Source organism: Terrapene carolina, unplaced genomic scaffold, assembly GCF_002925995.2.
Source record: "Terrapene carolina triunguis isolate 2854851 unplaced genomic scaffold, T_m_triunguis-2.0 Scaffold193, whole genome shotgun sequence".
Lineage (NCBI taxonomy): Eukaryota > Metazoa > Chordata > Testudines > Emydidae > Terrapene > Terrapene triunguis.
In genome coordinates, this window is record NW_020664544.1 from 6,057,194 (window position 1) to 6,077,050 (window position 19,857).

General features: G+C 50.0%; 1 protein-coding gene across 1 annotated transcript in view; it reads left to right on the forward strand.

Moving 5' to 3' along the window:
- Positions 1-17,231, forward strand: part of IGF2BP1 (insulin like growth factor 2 mRNA binding protein 1) — a 55,557-nt gene extending 38,326 nt beyond the window's left edge. Inside the window, exons 3-15 of the mRNA XM_024204784.3 lie at positions 1,181-1,229; positions 2,425-2,476; positions 3,870-3,933; positions 5,875-6,156; positions 7,102-7,236; positions 7,878-8,000; positions 9,386-9,521; positions 9,946-10,068; positions 10,946-11,062; positions 11,928-12,002; positions 13,560-13,691; positions 14,365-14,478; positions 15,917-17,231. Of these exons, the coding sequence (XP_024060552.1) occupies positions 1,181-1,229; positions 2,425-2,476; positions 3,870-3,933; positions 5,875-6,156; positions 7,102-7,236; positions 7,878-8,000; positions 9,386-9,521; positions 9,946-10,068; positions 10,946-11,062; positions 11,928-12,002; positions 13,560-13,691; positions 14,365-14,478; positions 15,917-16,009 (1,495 nt within the window). The 3' untranslated portion in view covers positions 16,010-17,231. The remainder of the gene's footprint in view (positions 1-1,180; positions 1,230-2,424; positions 2,477-3,869; positions 3,934-5,874; positions 6,157-7,101; positions 7,237-7,877; positions 8,001-9,385; positions 9,522-9,945; positions 10,069-10,945; positions 11,063-11,927; positions 12,003-13,559; positions 13,692-14,364; positions 14,479-15,916) is intronic.
- The last annotated feature ends 2,626 nt before the right edge of the window (positions 17,232-19,857 follow it).

Sequence of the window (19,857 nt, forward strand, 5' to 3'; positions counted from 1 at the left end):
CTATTTAATATTTTTAATGACCTGGAAGAAAACAGAAAATCATTAGCAATGAAGTTTGCAGATGACACACAGATTGGAGGAGTGGTAAATAAGAAGAGACAGGTCACTGAAATAGGAATCTGGATTGCTTGGTAAACTGGATGCAAGCAAAAAATATGCGTTTCAAAAAGGTCAAATGAAAAGTCACGTGTCTAGGAACAAAGAATCCAGGCCATGCTTACAGAAGCGGGGAGATGCTATCCTGGAAGCAGTGACTCTGCAAAAGACATGGGGGTCCTGGTGGACAATCCGCTGAACATGAGCCCAGTGCAACGGAGTGGCTGAATAGGGGAATGCAATCTTTGGATGTATAAACGGGAATATCAAGCAGGAGTAATGAGGTTATATGACCTCTGTATTTGGCACTGGCATGAAGTTCTGGTGTTTTCAGTTCTGGTCTTCACAGTTCAAGAAGAGTATTGGCAAATTGGAGAGGGTTCAGAGAAGAGCCATGAGAATGATCAAAGGACTGGAAAACATGCCTTATTTTGAGAGACTAAAGGAGCTCAATCTGTTTGTTTTATCAAAGAAAAGATTAAGTGGTGACTTGATCACAGTCTGTACGTACCTCTATGGGGAACAGAAATTTGATAATAGAGGGCTCTTCAATCTAGCAGACAAAGGTCTAGCAAGATCCAGCGGCTGGAAATTGAAACTAGACAAATTTAGACCAAGAATAAGGCAGAAGTTTCTAGCAGTGAGGGTAATTAACCATTGGAACAGTTAATCAAGTGGTCCCTTCTGGCCTTAGAATCTATGAATCTATAATGGCAAAAGCACTTCTTTGTCAGTATACCTGAGTCTACCCTGGAGCTTCTTCTGGTACAGAAATGTCATAAAGAAATCCTACCCCTCACCAACACTGCTTTTCCCGCAAAAGTTTCCAGTGTAGACCTGCTCTTCATGAGTGACTTTCACCTCTCTGCCCCTCAGGTTCTCTGTCTGCAAAATGGCACTAAATGATATTTGTCTACCTTGCCAAAGATAATGTGGGGCTTGATTAACTGATGCTCATAAAGTGCTTTGGGGCAAATATAAGTGTTAGCATTACTCAGTGTATGGAAGGGAAATACTTTGAAATGCAAAGGGCCTCATTTCAGACAACAACCTGGGCTTGAAATTGATTTTCTTTTTATTTCAGGAGCCGCAAAATTCAGATAAGAAATATCCCACCCCAGCTACGATGGGAGGTAAGTGAAACACCTGAGCAACTGCAGACCTGGCTCATGACGTACAAACCATTTAAATGCCGACGCTTGATCTTTAGAGCCCTGCAGATCTGCGGATATCCACTTTATATCTGTGGATTGGGGATGGATGCAGATCCAAATCTGTGGATGAATGTGTTTGTGGATCCGATGCGGATACAGATTTTGTATCCGCGCAGGGTTCTATTGATCTTGTCTTCACTAGCCTTTTGTACCCCTCGGTCATTGGTTGGAATTTAGTCTGATCTCTAGGGTGATGAACAAACATTTGTACCCTGAGACAAATGGGAGTAGCCACACGAGCCTTTTTAAATGTATTAAGCTCCTCCAGTTGGTAATGAATTAACTCAAGGTACAAAAATCTCCGGAAGACGTACCCAAATTGTGCTTGGATCACCTTGACTGCTGCATCTTCCATCTCCGTGACCTCCCCGAGTTCTGTTTCTCCTGATGGAAGTGTTGGCTGCTTTTGATGCATATGAGAAGCTTCACCCTCTGCCAACACTCTCACTGTCTCCCAGTTGGTGTCAGGGTGCAGTTCCAAATTGACTTCCCTGGTCTTTAAAACCTGTGGTGGACTCATCCCTTCTAGACCTGAGCCATGGGGCTTCGAGAGCCACAAGTGATTATTGGTACCCAGCTTGAGATGCCTTAAAGGGGCCTGGTTGTCAGAAAGTGCTGAAAAGCGCCCTCTGAAAATCTGGCCTCTTTAAAGTGTCTCAAATTGGGCAGCAAGAAATGGAGGTGCCCAAAATCATTGGTCATGTTTGGAAATGGTGGCTTTCATACTACAAGCTGGACGAACAAACGGACACCCACCCACCCCTTTTTTGTCTTACCTAGCACCAAGAAGCCCTAACTGAGTTGGGCAACCATTGTGCTAGGGGCTGTACAAACAGTCCCTGCTTGCCATCTAGACAGACACAGGGTGAGAGGGGAAACTGACACACAGAGAGGGGAAATGACTTGCCCAAGGTCATGCAGCAAGCCAGGGGTTGAGCCAGGACTAGAATCCAAGTCTTCTGACTCCCAGTCCAATGCCTTCTCCACACATGTTCTAGAACTGCCAAAGCTAGGCTGTCTGATCACGAGAAACTGGGTTTGATTGAAGATTTGTTTTATCTTCCAGGTCTGGTCATATGCACCCATGTAATGTAGTTTCCCCTTCCTTTTATAGGTGTTGGATGGTTTGCTAGCTCAGTATGGTACTGTAGAAAATTGTGAACAAGGTAAGAAAGTGTGCAAGTGTGTGCGTGTTTGGTTAGATTATTAGACACTAACTTTTTCCGGAGTCAATAGAATTCGGTTTAAAAGCTGTTGGGAAGTAAAGGCTTCTTTGCTCATTTATTTCATAGAGGGTGAAATTTAATCCTGTGCAGAGGATCACATATTCATAGGCTTTGGGTTGATCCTCTGACCGGGGGCAAATTTAACTCTGTGCATCTGACCAATGGGTTGTCATTGTCTCCTCTGTACTCTTGTGTAACTCCCATTCACTTTCCCTATGATGGCGTGCTAGGAAAGATTTTTGGGGCTGATCCAAAGTCTGGACTTGCCAGACTGGATCAGAACCAAGGTCCATCTAGTCTAGTTTCTTGTCTGAAAGTGGCCAGTACCAGATGCTTCAGAGGAAGAGGTAAGAGCCCCACTGTAGGCAGAAGTGGGATAATCTGCCCCCTATATTCGGTCTCTGCCTGGTCTCTAATAGAGCTTTAGGGCTACAGCCCTAAAGCAGGAAGTTTAATATTCCCTCCCAGATGTTACAACTGTGGATATTCTTGTTACCCATATACACGCCCAGTCGCTTTCGGAATCTTGTCATGTTCCTGGCAAATCCTCAACCTGTAACAGGACATGTGGGGAGGAAAGGGGGAATGGGTAGGGAGTAACTCACCCAGGTTAATCCTGCATTGAGCGGGTTTGACTGATGCACATCTTCCATAAAGACCTCCGGGCTTGAAACCCTAACTCTAACCATAACCCTAACCCTTTCCCTTCTGGTTCAAATCTGGTAGTGACTAAAACTCCTTGAAGTAATGACGGCTCTTCGATGTCCTTTGTAGAGTCGGGTTGGGCATCTCTCTTCCCAGTGGTCAGGTCTCCAGGGTGTAGGATGCATGATCAAAGAACAAGAACCAGCAGAGGTGTCAAGGATTGAATGGGCCACAGATGCCAATCTCTCCTCTAGCTTTACACCTTGGTATATTGGCTGGATACATGTTAAATATCATTCCCCTCCTTCCCACCCTCCCCCACCTGGGCCAGCTTGTCCCAAGCGTCAGCAGTCCCCGGGGGTTCAAATCCCTATTAAGGAGTTTGTATGATAAGTCCTCTATGGTAGGTTCGGGGATTCAACCCAAGATCGCTAGAACTGAAATCGTGGGCCACTACTGCTTGAACTGAGCAGTCAAATGCCATAGCTGGTTGGCAGTATGGCCCAGATCCTCCCACATTTTTAGGCATTGAAGTCAATGGGACTTAGGAGACGATCTGGGCCTAACTGGAAAAAGGATCTGGGGGGTTCTTAATTTTTAAATGTAAGTCATTTTATTTAAAAAGCAGCCCTCAAACCGATTGCCCTTCTGCACCATTCCCACTAATTCATGTGTGTTTTGCTCGAAGTGAACACAGACAGCGAGACGGCCGTCGTCAACGTCACCTATTCAAACCGGGAGCAGACCAGACAGTAAGTGAAATTAATCTGCCCCTATGCCTCGTGCTCTTTTAAGGGTGACGAAGGAGGGAGTTGCTTTTGTCCAAACAGAAAGCCTTCCCCATCCCGGCCCCTACAGGATTTTGTAGAAAATGGCTTGGCCAACCCCAAGCATTCAAAAATCAAGTGGCAGCCCCTCCCTCCACCCAAAATCATGAGTTTGGATTAAATATCATGAGCCTCTTTAAAACATTTGAGGTTCTTTTTCTTTGCCTCCTGGTTTCTGAGTCTTTAGGGGCACTCAGGTCAGGTATTCAAGCTTTTCTGTGCAATCACAAGGGCTCGAAACGTACTTATTTGAAAGAAAGCTGAGATTCCTTATCTAATCACAGGACTCCAGGAGCTGGGGCTTTACAAATATGCCAAAGATTGCGAGAGTGAGGGAAAAATCTATGGTGTGAATGAGTTTTAAATTGCACACCTCGGTCCCTGATGAAACGACAGCCAAACGCAACTTGATCGTTTTGCACAAGGATGATTCCGATTCTGAATGGCTTGTTGATGTGACGTGAATTGGGATCTTGCTGCTGCACAGATTAAATTTCCCTTTTGCGAAGGTACCCCAAAGATCGGTTCTCTCAGAAGCCCTAAAAGAGAGTGATTGATTCAGACCATTTTAAATTTAAGTTGAAACAGGAGGAGTTCATAGATTTAAAGCCCAGAAGGGATCTTTAGATCAACTCGTCAGACCTCCTATATAACACAGGGCATAGAATGTCATCTGGTTACCCCTATGGTAAAGCCTACTAACTTGTGTCTGGCTAAATCTCATCTTCCATAAATGCATCCAGTCGTGATCCAAAGACCGCAAAAGATGGAGAATCGACCTCTTCCCTGGATAGTTTGTTCCATTGCTTAATCACCCTCCGTGTTAAAAATTCTGTGCATTATTTCTAAGTTGAACTTGCCTGGCTTTAACTTCGAGATTGCTAGTTCTTGTTATGCCATTCTCCACCCTTTAGTACCTGATATCTTCTCCCCACAAAGGTCCTTATAGCCTGTAATCGGGTCACTTCCTTATCTTCTTTCTCATAATCCAAACAGTCTGAGCTCAGCAAATTCTCCCACTGTACGGCATTTAACATGTATAAGGAACCATACGCATCTGGTACGGCGCCATTTTTAGGGGACGTTTCACTAGGGTGAGCAGATAGCAAGTGCGAAAAATTGGGACACTTTTTTCGGGGGTATAGTTGCCTATATAAGACAAACCCCTAATGTCAGGACAGTCCTGATAATTTCGGGAAGTCTGGTCATCCCACATTTCACGGGGGTTGGAGTATCAAAGACTTTTTGGATACACTGGGGGTCAGGTTAACTGGGTAAAGTGGGACACTGAATGAGAGTTGGATAGATGGGGTTGTAGCATGGATGGTTCTTGCTTATGCGGGTAGTGCCATCTATTGGTAGCTTTGTGAAACTGCAGCCAGCTTTTTAACACGAGAGAAATCGATTAAAAAATTGGCCAGAATTCATCCGTGGGGCAGCTTCAGTGTGTGGGAGGTGGGAGGGGGGGTTATACCAGGAATTAATCTGGCCATTTTGTGTTCTCATTCCATAACTTGGATTGATATAGTCCTCAAGCCAGAATGATCAACTTAAAGACCCCCTCATCCACTTACAAAGCCAAGTGATGGCCTGACTTCCGTGAGTTCTGGTGCCTTCTGTGGTGTTGGGGTCTGTGACTTTAAGGGCTGAACTTCCCAGACAGAGAGTCTGGGCAGGGGGCTATGAAGGTCATATTGTTATGCCCAGCCAGTTGGAACCGGACACTGGAATAAAGCAACGCTTTTGCAAACACCTTTTGCACTGGGTGATCTCTGAACGTCACACCTGATACAGCAGGGAATGAATGGCCAGAAGAGGCAGAGAAGGGACATAACCTGGGATGTTCTTCCTCTCTCTCTACACCAGGGCGATCATGAAACTGAATGGGCACCAGCTGGAAAACCATGCACTGAAAGTCTCCTACATCCCCGACGAACAGTCCATGCAGGGGCCTGAGAACGGGCGGCGGGGCGGCTTCGGCACACGGGGGGCCCCCAGGCAGGGCTCGCCCGTCGCTGCAGGAGCGCCCGTAAAGCAGCAGCCGGTGGACATCCCACTCCGACTCCTGGTGCCCACGCAGTACGTGGGGGCCATCATCGGCAAGGAGGGGGCCACCATCCGCAACATCACCAAGCAGACGCAGTCCAAGTGAGTCCCGCCTTCTCTTCCCGCCTGCCTCCCTGTCCATCCGTCCCCTGTCCCTAGTCTGAAAGGGCTGCTTTGCCCGCTGTCGTGGGGAGGAGTTCAGAGCATTGGCCGTGTGGGTGTAAGGGGCTGGATTTTTCATGGGGGGAGAAGGACTGGTATTATTAAGTTGTAAGAATTACCCCAGAGCCTCCAGTCCTCTGTTATCCCCACCCAGGCTGCATCTGTCTCCTCCATCCCTTAGCAAATGGAGACCGAGACAAACAGCTCTTCCCCACTGCCACCCACCTACAGATGTGGGCTGTGCTGGCTGAACCGTCCCATTTCTTTCCCCTCTCCTAGGACATCTGGTTGTAACTGGGGTCCCACCCTGCTCCCTGCAGTGTTCTGAATCAGACTGGGTCTCCCATTCAGAACCATAGATTTTTAAAGCCAGAAGGGATCGTTAGATCGTCTAGTCAGATCTCCTGTCTAGCCCAGGCTAGAGAATTTCACCAAGTTACTCCTGCATTGAGCGGGTTTGACTAAAGCACGTCTTCCGTAAAGACCTCCGGGCTTGATCTGAAGACATCCAGGGATGGAGAAGCTACCTCTTCCCTTGGTGGTTTGTTCCACCCTCGCTGGTTAAAAATCGGTGCCTTATATCTAAGTTGAATTTGCCTGGCTTTAACTTCCAGCCGTTGGTTCCCATTACCCCTTTCTCCAAGACAGCCGTGGAGTCTAAGAATTCAGAGTCTAACATCTGATCCGTACTGCCCCAAGCACATGTTCCAGGCCAGCCTGTTATTGAGTGAACCCTGCACTTTGCTGTTCTTGACCCAGTTCTGGGCTGCCCTCAAGAGAGGGCTCAGATTTGGAGCAAGATCAGCCTTCAAGCCATTCAAAGGTCACGGAGCAGAATGCCCCATGTGCGTGTGTTTCACTATTGTGTGTTTTGTGCCCACGCAGAATCGACGTGCACAGGAAGGAGAACGCGGGAGCAGCGGAGAAAGCCATCAGCATCCATTCCACCCCCGAGGGCTGCTCCGCGGCCTGCAAGATGATCTTGGAGATTATGCAGAAGGAGGCAAAAGACACCAAGACGTAAGGCTTTCAGCTTCCTGGCTGTACTCAGGAGGTCTCATCCCCCCTCTGCTCTCCCTTTGTGGACTCACTGCACTGTGATGTCTTAGTAGCACCTTTGGAAGTGGGGGGCTTTCCCTAGAGGATGTTGCAGGGGCCAATGGATTTAGCTCATGGGGCTTGAAACACTTCTGAAGAGGCCCTGTCCAGGAAAGAGGGTAACAGCTCAGGGCTGGACTTGTCCACAGGCACTGCGGCCCCCATGCTTTTTGGCCACCCACCTGAGATCCTGCAAAACTACCCAGGTCCGCCCCTTCAGGCAACTGGATGCTGGGGGAAAGGCAGTTCCCAGCCTGATACCCCCCACACTTTAGATGTCAGTTTCAGTACGTTAGAAAACTAGCCTTGACAGGAAACCGAATGGGAGGTCTTGACTCTTCCCCCATGTGAGGTCCGTTTGGCACCTTGGAAGCATGGGGGCCATCAGGGGCCTGATTGTGACTCCCTGATTCTGTGCTGGCGATGCAGCCAATGGGCTGCTTGAATATACTCAGCTGGTTCCCAAAGGATCTTACCCCATGGGCCTAGCAAGTCCCCACTCAGCCACACCCACTCCCCACCTCTGCCACTGGGGGTTTTCATTCCCTTTCCCCTTTCTCAAGAGCTGACGAGGTTCCCTTGAAGATCCTGGCCCATAATAACTTTGTGGGGCGGCTGATCGGCAAAGAGGGGCGGAACCTGAAGAAGGTGGAACAGGACACGGAGACGAAAATCACCATCTCGTCGTAAGTCTCTCTCTCTCCCCCCCCCCCCCCCCCCCCCCCCCCCCCCCCCCCCCCCCCGAAACATGCCCGAGCAGAGCTTTTAGGCTGGGGGGGGAGGTTTAAAGGAGCCGAAGAGAATTTGTCACCCAACTGTGACAGACTGCTAAGAACCAGCAGGTGACCCAGCGCTCTGGTCCCTGGGACTCCAGTTAGTTTCCCTCAGAGACGGCCTGAGTGAGGAAAGGAGGGGCTAATTACCAGATCAGCCTGGGCTGAGGAGAGCTAATTACCCCATTCACTGGGGCTGTGTCTACACTTACACTACTACAGTGCCAGTGCTGCACTGTAGACCCTTTCTGCAGCGATGAGAGAACCCGTCCCGTCGCTGTAGTGAATCCGCGTCCCCGGGAGGCGGTGGCTATGGGAATGGATGAATTCTTCCAGCCACCTAGTGCTGCCTATGTCGGGGATTAGGTTGGCTTAACTGTGTTGCTCAGGAGGTGGCTTTTTCACACCCCTGAGGATGTACCTGGGTCAACCTAACTTTTAAGTGTAGACCTGGCCTGGTGGGGTAGAAGAGGAAACCAGGAAGGAACTGGGGAGGGAGGGGGGGAGGGGAAGTGGGGCCTAGCAGTACCAGAATAAGGGCCGTGTCCGGGGGGAGAGATCTCTCCCCTCCTGTGGGAGAAGGGGGTTGTGAAGCTGACGGACCCCGTAAGTAGAGTTGCTGCATTCACATGGGAGCGCTATAAACAAAGGGTGTGGCAAGACCTACCAGGGCCGGCGCAACCCGTTAGGCGACCTAGGCGGTCGCCTAGGACACTACAATTTGGGGGGCGGCGACCGCGGCGGTATTTTGGCGGCGGGACCTTCCGCCGCCTCTGTGGGGGGCGGCATTTCGGGGCGGGACCTTCCGCCGCCTCGGGCAGCAGAAAAGCTGGCGGTGCTCCTGATACCTACACACGGGCGGAAGCAGCAGAATTTGGGGGTGGGGGGAAGAACAGGAGTGGGGGAGCACACGTCGAGTGGGACACCTGTTTGATTCAGGCTCCCTTAACTTCTCTTGGAGATCTGAGTCCCAAAGGGTTCATTTCTCTGCGCACGCAACTGTAGCTCACTGGCGTGTGTGTGTGTGTCGCGCAGCGGTACCGATTCACAGAGGATGTGAGTCTGTTGCAGCCCCATCTAGGGAGCTGTGGCTCTTAAGCTCAAGCAGTAGCAGCTCCCGCTCTTAGCTTTGAAGGCCCTGGGTCAATGCATAAGGATAGTCACAAAGCCCTGGATGTTGCATCAGATCCGTGCGGGTGTTGCTGTGCCGTGGTGACAACGAATCAGGGTGCGGGGCTGCCAGCGGCACACTTTCTCTCTCTCTCTCTCTCTCTCTGATGGCTCCCCCCCACTTCCAGTTTGCAGGATCTGACTCTCTACAACCCTGAAAGGACGATCACGGTGAAGGGCTCCATCGAGAACTGCTGCAAAGCCGAGCAGGAGATCATGAAGAAAGTGAGGGAAGCTTACGAAAATGACGTGGCTGCCATGAGCGTGAGTATCAAAGAGGGCCATTTCCCCCTTCCCCCCCTTGGGACACCAAGGCTCGGTGCCTCTCTCCCCTGGCCGTGGCGCCGAGGAGCCGCCTGCCACTGGGGAGAAAACCGGGTGTGTGCACCGAGCAGTGCTGGCATCGGCAGCATGGGTGAGCCTGGCGTGTCACCACCCTCTCTTCCAGCGGATGGCAAACCGTCTCCCAGCCGCCCCTGGCAGCTTGTTCCACTCCCGGGTTCAGTCCCTGATGCCCACGCCCGCGCTCCTCCCCTTCCCCCCCCACAGGGCGCAGAGTAACATGGATGGCGTCTAGCCCGATGGGGCTCTGATCTCAGTTGGGGGCCACCGTAGTTGCTGCTGTGATCCCAATAACAACGTGCCTCTGTTTCCCTCCCCGTCTTATCCCTGTCTCTCATTCTCTCAGCTACAGTCTCATCTGATCCCCGGCCTTAACTTGGCTGCTGTCGGACTCTTCCCGGCTTCTTCTAACGCGGTGCCGCCGCCTCCAAGCAGCATCTCCGGGGCAGCGCCATATAACTCCTTCATGGTAGGCCGATGCCATGGTTCTTGACTCAATCCCGCTTGTTTAGGGAGAGCGTCTCCTAGGCACCTAGGAACGTGGCCATCCTGGGGGCTGGGGAGGGGGGGAACGGGACTGGACGTGCTCTGGCTAGCTGCTCAGATGATAATTCCCCAAGCCCTGTGTCTGTGATCCTGGCCTGGTTTTATTGTACACAGAGACGGGCTTGGGTTACCTGGTTTTACAGGCCCAGAATTTGGAGGGCTCCTATCTGAGACGTGGGTTGAACTCCAGATAGACTCCCTTGTAGCTCAGGTGCCCAGTCTGGAGATCTCCTTCGAAAAGGGACGAAACAGGTGTGTTTGGCCTCTGGGCTTTCCTTGTAACACAGCTCGAGTTGGCTGCGGCACAGCTGGGACATGTGATGAAATGCAGACCCCCCCCCCCCCCCCCAAAAGGAAACATGAAGGACCAGCAGCCCCTGGTGCCCTGGTCTCCCTGCCATCAGGGAAATGACCGTATGGATCCAGCTCTTCCGAAGCGCAAATCACGGGCTGAGTGTCTGTGATTGTGTCTCCCTCTAGTGGCGACCGGCACAGACACGAGTCCGCTACTAATTCGTGGTTCGTTCTCCTCCCGGAAGGTGCTGTACGCTGTCAGCCCTGCACCTTGCAGGAGTAGACCCTCGCTGTTGAAGGTCCCGGGCTTGATCCCTGCTGTCACCCAGGGTGTCTGTCTGTCTGTGGCTTTGACTCACTGCAGACGGTCCGTGGATCCTGAGGGGGGACACTGCCCATCTAGCAGCCCCACCGGCGTTGTGCTCGCTACGTTAGGAGTTTGCTTTGTTTGGATCCGTCCGATTTAATTTGACCCTTAACGGTAATACTGAGCATTCTGCTGGCAGCCCCCAGAGCAAGAGACGGTGCACGTCTTCATCCCCGCGCAGGCAGTCGGCGCGATCATCGGCAAGAAAGGACAGCACATTAAACAGCTCTCCAGATTTGCGAGCGCCTCCATCAAGGTAGCCTTCCCAAGGCGGCTTTGCTGCAGCCACATACGGTATTTCCCTTTAGTGAGTAAAATGCAACCGGCTGCAAGGCAGGCGGCCAATGGTCTGGTGATCCCGATTAGCCCTTCCGACAGGTTAGCTCTGAGCAAACAACTGGCCGTACTTTTACTGCTGACGGGGAAAAGAGCTGGGCCGGCAGCTCTGAAGGTTTCTCCCCACAACAGATGCAGCACCACTACATGCTTCCCGCAGTGCACACGGTGCCTTCGTTTTCAGTCCCCACCACCCATCCGGTCCTTGGCCTCGGCTGAGTCCCGCCGACATGAATGGAGTCGATTAATGTCGACAATGGTGGTGATTTCTGTGATGTGGACACTTTGTCGGCTAGGAGCCGGGCTGAGACCTGGCAGACTCATTGCACTTAGATCTCTGGAGAGCCACCAGATGACAATGGGTTGCAGTCTCTATTGTGTGGCAGCCTATAGAAGGGGAACAAAGGCTTAGTAGCCAATTAGTGACCCAGTCCTGCCTGGCTTAAGTATAATTCCCAGCGATTTTTTTTTCCAATTAGACTTTCAACGACAGCTCTCCCTTATGCCCCTTCAGCTGGATAACTCTGGAGGCGACTCAGTTCAGAACCCCGCCCTTCCCTCCCCAATCCTACCATGATTTTATATCCGGGCGGGAATTCGCTAGCATGGCTCGCCCAGCGTGCTTGGTGCTCTCAAGGCTGGGATCTCCCCCCGTTCCAGTTTGTTTAACGCAGTGGAAAGGATAGAATAACAACAGCAAGCACGGCATGGGGCGGGGAGGAAACCACCTGCCCCCCTGATGCTTCCCTCTCCTGTGTTAAAATTGTCTCCCTTCTCCCTTTCAGATCGCGCCACCCGAGACACCGGATTCCAAAGTGCGCATGGTTATAATCACTGGACCGCCAGAAGCTCAGTTCAAGGTTCCTTCCTCCATTACTACGATCCCCACCGGCCTTGTCTGCATGAGAATTTTAGCCCAGGGGGTAGCTGCCTAGTGCCCATGTGATATTCACCAGTGCAGCTCTCCCCATCTTGAAACACCCGTGCAAACCGCCCGCTAGGGGTGGCCCATAATACGGATCACCTAAACGAGAGCCTAAAATCCCAGCGCAGACAAGGCCGAAGCCCAGTGATAGAGATGCGATGGATCCACCCAGCGCTAGATATAATTATTTATTTTTTGAGCGTACTGTATAACGTGTCTTTTCTCTGAGGCAGCATGATCCAGTGGCCAGAGCACAGGCATGGTAGTTAGCTAGCGGACCTGGGTTCGATTCCCGGCCCCGCCGCTAACTTGCTGTATGACCTTGGGCAAGTCACTTCGCCTCCCAGGGCCCTTCCCCCTTATGGAAAAAGTTCTATCGATCTGAATAAGGATGAAATCAATAGGCTCCCATTATGATTGTTAATTAAGGATTAATCAGCATTGGGGGTTGATTTTTCAAAGATAGAACGGGGAGCTAGCCCCTGGTTTCTTAGTTTGCTTTGGTCCATACTGAACAAAGCCACTGTGAGCAGATGTTTCTTCACTGGGGTCTCTTTCTTACAAAGAGGATCCGGAAGAGAGCAACCAAAATGGTAAAAGCTTTAACAAACTTGACCTATGAGGAAAGGTTAAAACAATGGGGCATGTTTAGTCTTGAGAAAAGAAGGGGTGGGGGGGACTGATAACAGTCTTCAAATAGGTTACAAAGAGGACTGTGATCATTTGTTCTCCGTGTCCACTGAAGGTAAGACAAGAAGTAATGGACTTAATCTGCAGCCCGGGAGATTTAGGTTAGATATTAAGAAAAACTTTCTAATGATAAGGGTGATTAAGCACTGGAAGAGGGAACCTAGGGCGGCTGTGGAACCCCCATCACTGGAGGGTTCTAAGAATAGGTTGGACAGACACCAGTCAGGGATGGTTTAGGTTCACTTGGTCCTGCCTCAGCGAAGCGGGCTGGACTACATGACCGCTCAAGGTCCCTTCCAGCCCTACACTTCTATGACTCTATGTAGAAACGGGTAGGAAATCTGGGTGGGCATGCATCCTGGGACTGGCATTCCTGAATGTAGTGTTGCTCCCTCTTTTACATGGGCACCCATCACCATGGTATCTGGGCAGCTTAGTATTTTGTTTCCCGGGGCCTTTTTTTTTTTTAAATGTCCCTTAAAGCAGTGGTTCTCAGACATTTCCTTACTGGGATCCCATTTTATTTAGTGGGATTCCCGCTCCCATTCAAGACCCCTGACACCTATTTGCCCACCCAGTTGAGAACCCCCAGCCTTAGAGAGCTGCATGACTGTATCAACACGGCTTATCTCCCAGTTGCTGTTCTAGCAATAGTGCAAGGAGACCGGAGCTCAGGTTGGTCTGGCCCCATCAATAACTTTGTGCCCTGAGGCCAGAGGGGGAGAAAGCCCCAGGAGAAGTACTAACTCGGATCCAGAGATCACAGGCGGAGTTTAACCACTTTCCCCACCCCCTCCCACAGGCACAAGGACGAATTTATGGCAAACTCAAGGAGGAAAACTTTTTTGGGCCTAAAGAAGAAGTGAAGCTGGAGACGCACATTAGGGTCCCTGCCTCAGCCGCAGGGAGAGTTATCGGCAAAGGAGGCAAAACTGTAAGTGAAAGCAAGGAGAAAGGGAATCAGGGCTGCAGGGAGACAGGGTTGGGAGGCTGGTTCATCCCCAAGTGTGGAAGCTTTTGAGGATTGGCTGTCATGGCTAGGAAGCCGTCACTGAGGGAGGAGAGGAGGGGATGCTATGAGGCAGACCTGGGTCAAGACTATTGCTTGGAGGGGGTTTTTACTGGTGCTTCTGTTTCCCAGCTCCTCTGCTGACCTGGCAGGGGATTGTTCTCCCACTGCCAGCTCCTCCCTTGGCCCACATACCAGTGTGGAAGGCAGGAGGGACAGGTTAGGAGCAAGGAAGAAATAGCTGGTAACCCACAGGAGAGGGTGGAGCAAGGGCGGGGCCATAGAGGAGGCGGGGCTATTGCTGCTCCCCTGGACAAGTATCAAGGCAGAGAGGAGGCTCTCGGTGGAGCTGGTCTGTGAGCATCCTTGATGTCCCAAGCTAGTCCTAGTTACCGTCCCCCTGTGAGGAGGGCGGCTCTCATGCAGTCTGAGCTCCAGGTGGTGGGTGGGAGTGATTTTTATTATTATTATTATTATTTATTATTTTGCCAACTGGAGAAATGCAAAATCTGGGGGGGCAGGTTTCTTTTCTTTTTTTTTTAAATTCTTCTTCCTGAAATGGTGCAGTAACCGAGTGGGCTCTGACGCTTTCCTGTAGGTCAATGAGCTGCAGAACCTGACGGCAGCAGAGGTGGTGGTGCCGCGGGACCAGACGCCTGATGAGAACGAGCAAGTCATTGTAAAAATCATTGGACACTTCTATGCCAGCCAGGTATGGAGAACAGAATCTCTCCCTGTGCAGGGCTTGTGCTGGGAGGGAGAAGGGGAAGAGGAGAGAACACAGAAGGCAGATGGGAACTTGTAAAGTCCTGCTAGCTGCCTGCAGTTGTGTGTTTGTATCTGTGCATGCACCATCACTGAGGGGAGAGGACAGGGTAGTCCGTGGTCCTACAATTGAAGTAACCTACCACCAGCAGAGGGAACCCCTGAGCCTCAAGAGAGGCTAAGACTAAAAGAGACAAGTTCCTAAAAAAATGAATTGACATCAGTTATCACCTTCGCAGGACCCCCGAGTTCTCGTTCTTTCTCTGCCACTAACTCCTTGTGTGACCATGGGCAGGTCGTTTTCCCCCTCTGTGCCTCAGGTTCCCCATGTGTAAAACAGAGATAATGAAACCTAGCTGCAGAGTTTTTTGAGGCTTAGTTCAGTAAAGGTTGTAAAGTGCTTTGGAGATCCTCCGGTGGAAGGCGCCAATGAAAGGGCGAGAATTTTTACTAGACTTGTTTATTTAATATTGTAATAGGAGAGGCCCCCTTGTGCCGGGCACTGTGCAACCAACCGGCTGGATGTGGTCTCAGCCCTAAAGAGCTAGCCCAGAGCCCGCACCCCCTCCTGAACCCCAACCCCCTGCCTCAACCCAGTGAAAGTGAGCGAGGGTGGGGGAGAGCGAGCGATGGGGGGGGGGGAATGGAGTGAGTGGGGCGGGGCTTTGGGAAAGGGGCGGGGCCTCAGGGAAGGGGTGGGGTAGATCCTGGGTTGCCCTTAAATTCAAAAAGTGATCTTGGGCGTAAAAAGGTTGGAGACCACTGGACTAAAGTATATTATGTTCCAAACTGCAACCACCACTCGCTCTCTCTCTCCTGCTGTACAGCTGTAGCAGCCAGGATCAGCGCCCTATTGTGCTAGGGGCTGTACAGATGTAGAGTGAGAGACAGTCCCCGCTCTGCCCCAGAACTTACAGTGCAGATCAGGGGTTCTCAGACTTCATTGTACCAGGACCCCCTTCTGACAACAAAAATTACGACATGACCCCAGGCCGGGGGACTGAAGCCTGAGCCCACCTGAGCCCCGCTGCCCTGGACGGGGGGGGGAAAGCCCCAGGGTTTCATCCCAGGCGGGGGGCCTGTAACCTGAGCCCTGACACCCAGGGCTGAAGCCCTCGGGCTTTGGTCCCAAGTGGTGAGTCTTGGGCTCAGGCTTCAGCCCTGGGCTCCAGCAACGCCAGCCCTGGTGACCCCATTAAAACAGGGTTGCCACTCACTTTGGGGTCCCGACTCACCGTTTGAGAACCACTAGTCTAAAGAGACAAAAGGTGGGGCGGAGAGCGATGAAGTGCACCGAGGCAAGATCTTCTAACGCCCAGTCTCGCCCTCTGAGCATGAGACCGCACTGCCTATTGCTAACTCCGCCGCGGCTCCTCTTCCCCCAGATGGCGCAGCGCAAGATACGCGATATCCTGGCCCAGGTGAAACAGCAGCATCAGAAGGGACAGAGCGGCCAGACGCAAGCGCGGAGGAAATAAGAGCAGCTAGCACGCAACGACTGTGACAAAAATTGGAAAATGAATGAGTCGATGCCGGGTTTAAGAGTGGCTGGGAATCAGTTACCGTAGACAGATGATAACTTTTCATGACCAGATTGAGATTAAAAGGCAGTTTGATTGGCTTCCAAGGTAGATGCCTACATTTAAAAAAAAAAAAAAACAAAAAAAAACTGGATCAATTAGCTAAACAATCTATATGTCGCAAAGGCTGCTTAAATGAAGCAACATGTGCTGCGGTGTGTGTCACCCCCAACACCCTCTTGCTGCTGTGATTGGCCAGCGCCTAGCAATGGAGGTTCCACCATCCCTTGCCGCAGCGCTGCAGTGAATCTAGTGCGTAGCAATTAAAATTGGAAACAGTCCATCCCCTCCTACCCCCCTGCACTGCAGCAGATGCAACATAGATGCTCATTTAAGTTGACTTTTGTGGGCCAGTCCACCCCAAACTTGTGGTGGCATCATACCCTTCGTAGAAGAGTTCCAGGGTGCTGCTTTCTGGCCACCACGTTACACGTAGAAATGAGACCGATTAAAAACAAACAGAAAAAAATTCTTAGAGCAAAGTAACTTTTCTTAGTGCTGATTTTAGAAATTCCAACAGATAGGATGGTTCCTACTCCCATTCGCAGTAAAATCTAGCGTGGGTGAAGGTTTTAGAACAAAATGGACTCGGATAACACCGGAACCCTGCACTGATCAGTCTTAGAACATCCGAGAACGTGATGGAGGAGAGAGAACTCTCTTCCATTGTGTACCAAACTCAGTGCAATGACTTTGCAAAGCCTTATAAGACAGGAGAGCAGCTATATTTTCCAGGATGACTTTTTTTTTTTTAAACTAAGCCTATGAAATGATTGCAGAATTGGGGAGAAATGCCAAGGCTAACCCTAGCACAGGCAAACCTAAACAGTAACCCTTCTGGGTGATCAGCACTGGAAAGAACCAGGCACGACGCCCCATCCTACCAAGTGACGCTATTCACAAGAATGAAATCACCCGAGGAAAAAAGTTTTGGTCCTTCCCTCTTTTAAACAATGACACCCCCCACCCAAAAAAATTACTTTGTAGGAAACATGATTAAATCTTCCTCTATTTAATAATCATCTTATTTAAAAAAAAAACTAAGGCCAGGATTTTTAATCAACCCTGAGAGTGTCAGGTGTCCAACTGAAGATAGCTCAGTGGTTTGAGCATTGGCCTGCTAAACCCAGGGTTGTGAGTTCAATCCTTGAGGGGCCCATTTAGGGATCTAGAGCAAAAATCTATCTGGGGATTGGTCCTGCTTTGAGCAGGGGGTTGGACTAGATGACCTCCTGAGGTCCCTTCCAACCCTGTGATTCTGTGAAGGCAGGGCTTCACACCTCAAGAGAGGCCAAAAACTGCAAGCTCCTATAGAAATGAATTGACAGGCTCATGCCTGGGAGGCAGTGCTGTCTAGTGGATAGTTCACTGCACTAAGACAGGACACTTGTATTCTATTCCAGCAGTTCTCAACCAGGGATCCGGGGTCCTCTAGGGGGCAGCGAGCAGGTTTCAGGGTGTCTGCCCAGCAGGGCCAGCGTTAGACTTGCTGGGGCCGAGGGCAGAAAGCCGAAGTCCCACCACGTGGGGCTGAAGCCGAAGCCTGAGCAACTTAGCTTCATGGGGCCGTGTGGGGCCCCGGGCAACTGCCCTGCTTGCTACCCCCTAACACCGGCCCTGGATTTCATATGCAGAAAAACATTTGTTGTGGCACAGGTGGGCCGTGGAGTTTTTATAGCATGTTGAGGGGGGCCTCAGAAAGAAAAAGGGTGAGAACTCTTGTTCTATTCCCCACTCTGCAAGTAGCCTGGTGGGTAACCTTGGGGAAGTGTTTATGCCTCAGTTTCCCCATCTACAAATGGGGATAATGATGCTTACCTCCTTTTGTAAATGCTTTGACATCTACTGATGATAAAATCTAGGTATTATTATTATTATCATCATCAGGCACCTGCTCACCTCACGGCAGACAGCAGGCATCCAATGGGATTTGAGCACCCAATTCCCACTGGCCTCTGAAAATTGCAGCCTAAACAGAAAAGGATAGAATCTTTGAAAACACCCAGGGAAGGTTTATAAGCTAACTAGGAACGAGGATCCCAATTCAAATACACTCTCCTGGGGTTATTTGTCTTTTACTTTTCCCTTTATTCTCTCTAGGTGGTGGGGGAATTCCTGAAATTTGGCACATTAAAAAAAACAAAAAAAAAACGTAAACCCGCAAGCAAAACTTTTCTGCAGTAAAAAATACCTTCTTTTCATGAGACAAAACCAAATATATACGTCAAAAGAATGTAATATGGTTACTGAATCCAGTCACTCTTATGTGGATTTTTATATTTTAAATATATTTTAATGATTTTTATATGAGTATTTGGAAGGGACAGTAACTGCTGTGATGGCATCTTAGACGCAGGGCAAGGTCTCGTCTTCCCTAGGCATGGATCCCTCAAGCTGGCATATGAGCTGAAAGCAGCGCCTGAAGTCAGGTGGAAGTGACTTCAGGAGAAGCAGGAGGATTTATAGGGGTGAGCTCCTGCTCTCTGTGACTCCAGGGTAAATCCAGAGAAGCTCCATTGAAGTCTGTTGTTTAACTCAAAGTTTACAGCTCTGCGCTCCGTAACGCCGGTGTACAAGCAGAGTTAATTCCCCGGGAGTCAGCGGGCCTGGTATTCCGTTGCCTTACGCCCTTGTGCAACCGCATCAATGCGGCCGCTCTGATCTGGTAGCGTTTTACGCTCATTCTGCCCTGACGTAAGAGTCTTCACAAAGTGCAGGGCAGTGGAGAATTGGGAGAAGCAGAGTATAACTGAGAACACACTCTGCCGGTGTAGCCAGAGGATGGGTGGGCTATTGGAATTTGACGATCTATCTAGGCTCTGAGAAGCGAGCCGGGAACCACCCTTGCATTGATTTGTTTTTGTAGGGGAGACCAGACCTTTTGTTCTGCCGGTGCATTCCTTTGTACATCTTGCTTAGGGTATAGCTACGCTGCAATCAGAGGTGTGATTGCAGCATGGTTTGGCATGCCCACGCTAGCTAGCACCGCTAAAAATAGCAGTGAAGATTCAGCGGCACGGGCTAGCAATGCAAGTACATACCGAGGGGGACCACACTGAAGTCCACGGCCCCCTATCTTCATTGCTATTTTTCATCATGCTAGTTAGATCGATGCTAGCCCAGGTCTGGCTACATAAGCTGCCATCGCATAGTGTAGACGTAGCCTGAGTTATGACCATCTTTGAATTTGGGTTACGCCGCTGCAGGAATGCTTGCTGGTTTTGATAAAGGGAACATACAAGCAGTTACTGTCCTTTAAACATTGCAACAACAAGAAGATGTGGGGAAAGTCAGGTATTGCTGTGTGTTTTAGCAACAAGGAAAAAAAAAAAGTAAGAAAAGAAAAGGAAAAAAAAAAAGCTACCTCAAGGTATGAAGTTACCTCAGCCATTGTTTTTTGTTTTGTTTTTGGGGCTTGCTGATATTTTATATAAAAGCTGATAGTCTTGAATATTTTATTTTTTTAATGAAAAGAGAAGTTACGTTTCATAATTTCTTATGAGCCAGGAGTTATGTGCAGGTAACCAAGTGTTATGAGCTCTCTATTGAGAACGACAGAAATTTCAGACATAGTGGAAAAGATGACAGCAGCTGATTTTTGGCCTCTTAAAGCGGGGTGGTTCATTTCACTGTGATGCAAGAGTGATTGGCTGTAGAAATTCATCTAGGATTTTGAGGGTTAGAACCCACCAACTTTTTGATTGGATTTTTTTTTTTTTTAAACTAGCCATTGGAATAAAGTCCAT